Raw genomic sequence first — 9,590 nt, 5'->3', positions numbered from 1 at the left:
ATATATTTTTTTTCTTGAGTAGGAGATTCGAACTCATATGCTAATTGTCGTTGTTGAAAAAAAAAACGGGTTGAGTTGGACCCTTAGATGTTGGGTTTGGATTGAATTATTATTTTTTGGTTCGGTTCACTGGTTCGAGTGTATCTAAAGATTAACAAAAAAATATATACATATATATAGGTTTATTTATTATTATTATTATTAATTTTTTTTTTTATGTTTTAGCATTTTAGGATTTTGTTTTGCGCCGGTTTCACTTTCACTTCATCTCTCTCAGTAGCTGTTTCTCTTCCTCTCGCCCATCGTCGCCAGTAGAAGTAAGTCGACCGGCCGTCCGCCCGTATTCTGTACTTGTTGCTGTGCGCCGTCATCCATCGTCGTCCGCGCTACTGTCTTCCACCGTCCGTCGTTGCTCTGCTGTCTTCTGCCGTCGACTTCTGTCTTCCGTCGCCGCTGGTTGGCTCGCTGTAGAGAGGTAGTTCTTAGGAGCTAATTTCTGTAAAAGTATTTGCCCGATTTTGAATGTGGGGGCCTTAGTACCATTTTCGTGTTTTTGCATCAAATTTCTTGTTGTTTGGGTTCTTATTCATGCGCGTAGCATTAGATTTTCAAAATTCCTGTATTTTTTCCGCAGGCTTTTTGTTATGATTTTGCAAAAGGGTAGACTTTTGATTTATTGAGTAAATTAACTATATTTATTGTGATAATGGTACTCATAGGACAGAATTGAATGTTCACAAAGTGATTTCATCTGTCTTTTTAGTTTTGTTAAATCTGTGTAACTACTTGCAAAATATTCTTAGATGGATCCTTGTTTAGTTTTGTTTTTGCTTTGTTAGTGTTGTTAAATCAATAGCTATACATTTTTTTGGTTTTGTTAAATCAGCAGCCATTTAATTCAACCGGTTCCCATATATGGCCGACTCGTCCCAAAAACCCTCCTAACCCGACTTAACCAAACTCAATCTGTAAACACCTTAATTATCACACAAATAGAATTCTTATAATTACGAAGTATAAACTTAGTAGATATATTTGATCAAAGAAAAAAAATAAACAATAAACTCAACTTATTATTAGTATTACAAATTTATTAAAAGTTGAATAAATGAAAATATATATTAAAAAAAAAGCAAAAATTTGAGCATAATGGGGATTGAATTTGGAGATAGAAATTTTAAGTGCACTAACGAGTAATGAACCAAAAGAAATTTTATTATTTCAACGCAATATAAATTTATTAAATTGTTTATGACAATAAATAAAAAAAGAAACTAAAACAGCGTCGTTTTTGTCGCTGCTAATTTCCTTCTCCATCTCCCATAATTTCTTATTCGTTTTGTCCCGCTGTTAATTTCCTTCTCCACGCCGTCGTCTCAAATATCGCCGGTTTCTGTTCCCCAGAAACTTCTCCTGCATCATTTCGGCTCTGGTTTCAGCTTTCTGAATCCAAGTACGAGATTTTCATCAACAATCATGGTAGTCTTTTTTATTGATTTTTGTTGTTGTAGTCGTTTTAATTAGAGAGTTCTTTAATTTATTCCGACTTGGCGTAGCTCAAAATTAGCAAAAATAAAAATAAAAAACATCCAACGACGTCGTTATCCAAAATTTAAAAGGTTTATCTTTCTTCTTTATGCTTTACCATTTTCGTTTTCACCATTAGTTTTCCTCCAGGGTGAGGACTCTCAATCGTTGGGTCGTTCAACGTAAATTCGATAGTGGGATGGATTTGATTTTTTTTTTCTTTGCAGCGTTACCTGTTTAAATTTCAGCCTGAATTTTGAATCTCTGATGGCTCATTCTTCTGTGGTTTTTGATTTTTGATCTGATTTAACGTTTTTGTTGTCTGCAACAGCCTTTCCCTTTTTCTTGATCACTTTCTGGTTACTTCCATCTGGGCTACTTTCATTTTTTCTCTCTATTTCGTTACTTCCATTTCTAGTTTGGGGGTTGGCTTTCTTTTCTTTTCTTTTACTTTTTGGTGTGTGATTACAATTTGGGTTAGTTTGGAGCCTTTGGAATCTGAGTGGAAGTGGGGTTAGAGGAGAAAAATGTTGGGAGTGGATGTAAGAAGAGGGCACACACGCTCCAAAAGGTAGGTTCCAATGTGTTTCTTTGTTAATTACCAAAGATTCATTCATTATTCATATAAACTTCTAAGATTTTGGTATGTATTTTTTATTGGGTGCTGAAATTTTGGAAGTATTATTGGTTCTTGCAAACTCTATTATTTAAGTTCAAATCCTCAAAGAGGCTCTAGGGATGGTTAGGAGGGCAGGTGGATTTGGTCACGTTTTTCTTCTTAATTGGCTGTTTCTTTTAACAGAATTTGTTCTCCTTGTTGTTTTAACTTTTATATACTTTGAGATTAACCAGAGAGCACATTTTTTGATGTTTGGTTTGGAATTGGATGATGAATTGTCGCATGATGGATTGGATCAACATATCTTCATATCATAATGGATTGTTGAATTTATAAAACATCACATAACACATTCGGGAACATTAAGAGAATATGTTTTTTACTAGGCAGAAATTTAGACCCATCATTCAAGCTTCTGTTTGCTGTCTTCCCTCACTCAATTTTTCCTAATTTGACTTGTTAAGTGTTATCTTACTACCATTAACTTGTATATTTAAAGAAGTAAATGTTCATTTAATTCCAAACACTATTCATGGATGTTATATTTTGTTTAGTGTTATCTTACTACCGTTAACTTGTATATTGTATTATGTTTGTACATCTGCTTTATCTTATTATTTTATTCTTTGATGTATTTTAGATAGAAAAAAACCGAGGTTGATAATAAGGTATGTAGCGTGATATAATAAAAGATGGTGATTTTCATCATCTTTATTAAACAGATGCTTCTTTTAATGCGTGTTATGCGCTGGTAGTTGTAGTCTTTTTTCATCTAGATGTGTTTTCTGAAATCTATCATTTGTATTAATTCCTAATAATATGTGTGTTGAAATATGTCCTTCATAAATAATTTATGAGTTCTAGGAGAGTTTGATTTTTACTAAGTTCAAGTTTGGACTTGATTGAGATTTTCTTTTTCATTAAGAAATTGGATACTAAAAATAGTGGAACAATGGATTGACTTGCTTCTGTAACATTGCTCAATTAGTTCTTCACCTAGAGCTTTGTGGTGGATTCATAGCCTCGTGCCTCATCAATAAGCCATTGAACGGTTATTCACTGAGGTATAATTTTAATATGTCAAGTTTTTTTCTTTTAATTTTAATCGTAATCATTGTATGAATCACGTCCTTTTATAATTATTCAAACATGCATATAGTTTTGATGATAGGAGATGTAGGTATGTGGCTATTCTGCAATTATGGTAGCCAATTAATAGTTAATAATTATCGTATGAAGTAATTGTGCGGCTATCCTGCAGTTGGAGCTAGTTTGGGGAGTTTTGATTCGATTAGATTGTAGCTAAAATTCTTTTTTAGTGTAAGAAACAATTTCATTGATGTGTGAAATTACAAAAGTCAAAGAAGTGTTACATAAGACACTTCCAATTTGTCAAGAGGGAAGTATAGCTATAGTGGTGGAAAATAGGAGAAGTTTTACACCAAGTGACCACTTTGTAAACTATAGCATCAAAAAACCTCTCAAAAGGTTGTTGTTTATCGTTGAAGGTCTGCTTATTCCTTTCGCACCAAATAGTCCATAGAAAAGCTTGTATAAAACTCGTCCAAAGCAATTCTTTTTTGTTTTCGAAAGTGTGCCCGACAAGATTGTAGCTAAAAATTAAGATGGAAGTTTTATAATTATGCATGAGTTTGTGTCTTGTGATATAGGTTTCATTGAGAATTTGACTTATGGTTTATAATTTGCATCATGATTGTGACTATAAAATGTCATTATGGTTTAGTCGGAATTGAGAATTTCACCTATGCTTAATAAAGTGAATGATGATCGAGAGAATTGGAGGGTGGCTAGGGTGTTTGGGATTATGCTCATGTTGTTCAATTGTTGAGTCACTAAAAGCCAAGCGAAAAAACTTACGGAGAATGTGTCATATTACAACTGAATAGCACAAAAGAAAAATAAATGGGCAGCTAAAACTTAGGCTACTATACAATGTAATAATAGAGAGATAAATTATCAAACTTTTCTTAAGCCATGATCATCTCATAAGCATTTATTAGGGATTAGCACTGTTATAACTCATGGTGAAGCAATTTAGATCTCACCAACCTTGCTCATTGTTTGCAGTTGCTCTCTATTTACAGTGAGGTGATTTCTTTGATCAATTCGCTATACAACTTCATCTTATTTAGGCTTTTGTTGTTTTATTTAAGCATTTCTTTACATGCCTTAAGTCAAGCTTGACAACTTTCCCCCCTTAGTTTTTCAGGTTGTCCTCTGTTTTAATATTTTGTCAGGTTGTTTTAATCTTTCCCTCAATAAGCCAAATCTTCCTCATTTGTTGGTTTATCTTTATCTAAAATATTATGATATTTTCTTATTAAAAAAAAGTATTGCATTATTTCCTTCTAGATGGCTTTTCTTTTAGGAAATCACATGGAAGGTTTTGGCTATCCCTTTTCTTTATTTTTCTTATTGTGCAACTGTTATCTTCACTCACATTACTTGTTTTTACTACGTGTTAGTTAGGCTTTGATAATGCTGTTGGTGGATGGGTCACCATTGGATAGGTTCTTTTTTAAGTATGATTGTTCTATTTTATCAAGTTCCAATTGTGTTTTTCAGTTTCTTTTACCCTGACCCATGTCTGGATTTCATAACGGTAAAAATAGAGAACTTGTGAGCATCCAAGAGGTTGTTTGGTGGGGCTGTGTAGGGATTTAACGTTTGCTTTAGAGGGGGAATGGGGGATTTGGAATCCGTTTTTCTTGCTTTCATTTGTCTCCTCACCTACAAATTGTAATTTTCATATGGTATTTATGGAACTTGAAGTTATTTTGTGGTTTAATTCTGACATGGCTTTCTTGGCCAATTTGTATTACATTACTGTACTTTATTTAATTTGTTTTATAGGTAATATTAAGGATTTTTCTCACCTTTGGAGGAAACTTGCAGTTTATTTTTTCTTTATGGTTTGAATTGGAGAACTTTCAATCCCCACATGCTCGATTGAGAAAGCTTTCATTAGGTAAATGCATGTTGAGATTGCTGGCTAGTTGTGTAAATGTAAGTTTTAAAGTCGTAATTAGTTTTATGTTTATGCAGGAAGATTTGCCATCGCTATTGGTTGTCTCTCACTGCTGCACTACCGCCCTCAGTTTTCTCTCCACAACTCAAAGGTAAGTGACCTTCATTCTTTTGCTAAATCATTGCCACAGCTTTTCAAAATCGAAAATCAATTTACCAATTGATTAGTTTGGTGTGGTATGGTATGAGCAGAAACTTTTTTCTTATGGATTTATTTGATGTAGTTTTTCCACTCTAAACTAGGAGGCTTGTTGCAGCAAATGAGATTGATCAATATCTAGTACAAAAATTGATTAATTTATTTTTCGATAAGAAACAGGGAACCTTGTTTTAAAAAAACACCAAAAAACAATTAAGTCATAGGGAGATGACGTCTCTTCTATATTTTAACGGAGTTAACAGGCATAAATTACTAAGTTACTAGAATCATAGAGTTAACACAATGAGAATAAGAATAGGCGCAATGTGTACAAATTTAAGCAAAGACAAATGATATAGACTAGGAGAGGTAACAGAGGGACTATCCCCCAACCAATAGTCCTCCCTTAAGAAAATCGATGCCCCATCCTCAACAATTAACCTGATAAAGCTTGAGAAATTCAAGTACCCCAGGGCAATAGCTCTCCACGAGTTCCTGAGAGTGCCTTTGATCTTATGCTTGGAAATCCACTATGAAGGAGTACTTGCTCACAATGATCCTACGCCAGAGAGAGATCTCCAAAGGGTAAGGGCCAAAGCCATTTGAATCACCGGGATCCAAAAAGCAACATGCTTAGGGTTGTCTTTCAAAGGAAGGCCTAGGTAATTGAATGGAAGGGATCCTACCTTGCAACCCACTAAAGAAGCCCATCTCTCAATCTTAGACTCCTCACAATTACTTCTGCAAATAACGCTTTTCAGAATTTGAGGATTTAATGGTCCCAAGATTCCACTGGTTGTTTTTCCTGTTACAAGTACCCTAGAGGATGCAATAAAGTGATCAAATGAGTTATACAACAAACAAGTATCAAAACCATCAAGAAGCCAGAGTTGTTTGACACCTTACATGTATGGGATTCCAGTTCCGGTCCAAGATTTGAGATTTCAAACCAACAACTCTGTACCTGAACAACCTTCTTGGCCTTTCCCTGTAACTTTATATGAAATGACAACCAATAAAAGGGACAGACCAAAATTAACTGAACACATGAAAAACCAAACCTAATGACAAATCAAATTAGGTTTAAATTATAATACCTTTAAACTTTTTATCTTTAATCTCAACCATTTAAGGGTTTTCTTCTTTTTTTTCATCTTCCTCTTCTTCCCTCCTTTTGAATCTCTCTCTAATCTCTCCATCTCTCCTCCCACTCAAGCTCTCTCCTTCTCTCCTCCCATCAAGCTCTCATCATCGCTGCTCCACCGTCCGCCCACGGTCGCCGCCCCCGCCGTCCGCTCGCTGCACTGTCGCCGCCCCTCCGCATCAGCTCCTGTCACCACCGGTGAAGGAGGTAATGACAGTAGCATTTTTTTTCTAGACATACTTTAATCATTTGAATGAGGAATTTTTGAAGTTATAATGCTACATTTGAGACTCACTTATCTATATTCGTATTTTGTTCGTGAGTTTTGTGGTAATTTTTTTTTCTTTAGAAGTTTAGATTCTTGCAGAGACAAATACTTCAGTAACTATTAGATTAGAGAAAAAAAAAAGTGTGACAACCTGACAACCCAACCCGACCCAACCTAAATTTTCTGGGTTGGTTTGGGTTTTGTTGGCCATCAAATTGGGTTGGGTTGGGTTCCACATATGGCCAACCCGAAAATTCGGGCTGGGCCTAAAAATCCCCCTAACCCGACCCAACCCAACCCATGAACACCCCTAGACACTTGGTTTGGAGTTTCTTCTTGTACGATAATCCAAACCCATGTTCTTCCCTTCCAGATTTCTACTTATCGACTCTCGTAATCTTTAATTTCCCTTGTTCTTGCATTTCTTCTAAAGATTTTTACAGGATTCGGATTGCCTGGTGCATATGAAAAAATTTCTTGTTTGTTTGTTTGAAATGTTAATTGTAATTGTCCATTATTGGAGGGGTTGCCAGAATGTTGCTAAGAGGGATGAACATCCATCGTTTGCTGCATTGTTAGAATCTCATTTGTTTCTCAGAAATCACCCTACTACGATTGTTATTTGAGTGCACTGCTAATAATCTGAGTGTGCCTTGTGCTTGAGTAGTTTCATGCGAGAGGTGGCATTTGATAATGGAGATGTGTAATAGTAAGATAGCGATGGCAAAAAAGTAGTAGGATAGTGATGGGGTTGAAGTTGTTTCTGTGAGGACCCAGAATTGAGTTGTTTGATGAACCCAAGTCTGAGATTGAAATTTTGTTATGCATTTTGTTTAATGCTAAAAGCATTTGTGCATTTTTTTTCCACCTCAATGGTAATCTTTTGATACCCTGTATAATCACATAGAATTTCAAATCGTGATGGTAGACTGTTGTGTATTAATCAGCATGGTTACTGATCCATGATCTGTTTTCTCCAGAATTACATTCTTTACGATATGAAGAGGCCAATGCCATGGAACGAACAAGTGGATATTATTTCATCAGGTGAATCTTCTTCCTCTGATTCAGAAATAGGAGGTCAAAATGATGGGTTTGAGTTCAAGCCTTCCATGGATGATTTGAAAATCCCTGCCAAAGAAATCACATCTGAAGGTAATTTGGCCTTTGTCTTCGTTAGATTGACAATTCGACATATTGCACGAGTCCAATTCAAAATTACTAATAATCAACACTGCTGCATACATTAATTTTCACATTCATAAGCTCTGGAAAAGATCTTTAAAAAAATGTCTTCTAATGATGCAGGTTTGTTGACTAAAAGAGCAGAAATGTATCAAGAATACATGAAACAGATACCAATCCCAGCACACCGTGGTTCTGTAATACCATTTACAACATGGGTGGGATTGGGCAAATCTATAAAGCAGCTATATAGTCAGCCTTTGCGTTACCTGACTAATATTCAACTAAAACAGTGGGATCAATTAAGATTCGGAAGTTCGGATGAATATAAGCCATTGGATACTTTAATTCATCCGAGTAAAGCTGAAGCAACCATATGGATGGTTGAAGAGATTCATAGGCGCACCTCGTCCCATCATCATGTTGCTAAACTCTGGCTATCAGACCCAATGCACCATGCGTATGTTGACTCCATTTTCCCCCAACTATGAAAGCTGCTTTCAGTTATATTATGATCTGTGTTGATATTATAACATATTTCTAGGAGGCTACCATGTCATTGACAATGTGAATCGTTATAGAAACAGCATATTTCTTTTGTCACATTTCTCTAAAATCTGTAGGTTTCTTATCAACTGATAGAGAACGTGTTCTAGCATTGTGCTGCTTATGTCCATAGTTGCTGTCTATCTGTGAAGTAGTTGATTGCATTTTCTTTTGTATCTTACAGATAGAAAGACAATCTTAAGTTCTGCATAGAACGAATGTAAATCAAAATTTTTGAAGATGCATATTTTCTTTTACAGTTCTGTTCTATCCGAGAATTATGTTACCAATAATCGCCACATGAACAGGACCCATGTTGAAAGAAGTGAAACCTATTATTGTCTCGTACTGTTATTTCCCTATCAAACATTTCCCTATCAAACACTTCTGAAATGTATTTGGCAAATTCATAGCACATTCGGAGATGCTTTATAACACGAATCCTCACATGTTTTTCTGTACTTATAAGCCCGTAAGCCATGACTAGCCTCTCGCTATGTCGGTTGAGGAGGTATTGTTTCTTTTGCTCATTTACATCAAGCATAACATTGGTTAGATCAGGAACATAGCCAGCATCACCTAGCCTGCAGGTAACTTCTTCTAGCATCATGTCAATGTCATAGTTTTCTGGGTGTGATCTGTCGCCTGAGGTGAACTCATGGATAACTCCATCGACTTCGATCGAGCTTGAACCAGGCGTTTTCTGAACCCCTTTGCCCTTCAACTGTAGCCTCACATTTGCAACATCGGCTCACTTTCCAGTTGAAGCATATATGTTTGATAGAAGCACATGAATCCCAGTCCTTTCTGGAGCCACTTCTGCTAACCTTTCAGCTGCAAACGTTGCCATATCGATGTTTTTTTTTATAGGTACGGCATGCAGCCAATAGAGATCCCCATATGATCCCATTGGGTTTCATTGGCATGCTCTTTATAATATCTACAGCTTCTTCTAAAATAAAAATTTTAAAATATTCATTTTAGTTTCTGAATTTAAATAATTATTATTGTTTTGGTATGTGAACTTCATAAATGTATATTTTAATTTTTACGAAATAGTTATTATGGTTCGATTGTAATAATTACACGGTCATGTACTAGGATGTCATGTCGA

The 9,590-nt window shown here is 35.4% G+C and overlaps 1 protein-coding gene and 1 pseudogene across 5 annotated transcripts; one reads left to right on the top strand and one right to left on the bottom strand.

Annotated features, from left to right (window-relative positions):
- The first annotated feature begins 275 nt into the window (after positions 1-275).
- On the top strand, positions 276-8,715 carry LOC148212434 (protein RDM1-like). Of its 5 annotated transcripts, none has more exons than XM_088121487.1 (7): positions 276-475; positions 3,135-3,210; positions 5,021-5,135; positions 5,213-5,286; positions 6,550-6,684; positions 7,726-7,900; positions 8,054-8,715. In XM_088121487.1, the coding sequence occupies exons 6-7, from the start codon at positions 7,744-7,746 to the stop codon at positions 8,419-8,421; spliced, it is 525 nt and encodes a 174-aa protein (XP_087977613.1). In that variant the 5' UTR covers positions 276-475; positions 3,135-3,210; positions 5,021-5,135; positions 5,213-5,286; positions 6,550-6,684; positions 7,726-7,743; the 3' UTR covers positions 8,422-8,715. The 5 variants fall into 5 exon arrangements, with proteins under 5 accessions (XP_087977613.1, XP_087977614.1, XP_087977616.1 ...); XM_088121490.1 differs by lacking the exon at positions 276-475 and adding an exon at positions 1,220-1,479 and having other exon boundaries at positions 5,063-5,135; XM_088121489.1 differs by lacking the exon at positions 276-475 and adding an exon at positions 1,535-1,709 and having other exon boundaries at positions 5,063-5,135.
- On the bottom strand, positions 8,531-9,326 carry LOC148212433 (pentatricopeptide repeat-containing protein At3g22690 pseudogene; annotated as a pseudogene).
- Between the last annotated feature and the right edge of the window lie 264 nt (positions 9,327-9,590).

The sequence above is a fragment of the Momordica charantia genome, assembly GCF_013281855.1.
Source record: "Momordica charantia cultivar OHB3-1 chromosome 3 unlocalized genomic scaffold, Mcharantia_2.0 BLBB01000003.1, whole genome shotgun sequence".
Taxonomy (NCBI): domain Eukaryota; kingdom Viridiplantae; phylum Streptophyta; class Magnoliopsida; order Cucurbitales; family Cucurbitaceae; genus Momordica; species Momordica charantia.
This window is presented reverse-complemented; position numbering and strand designations above follow the sequence as displayed.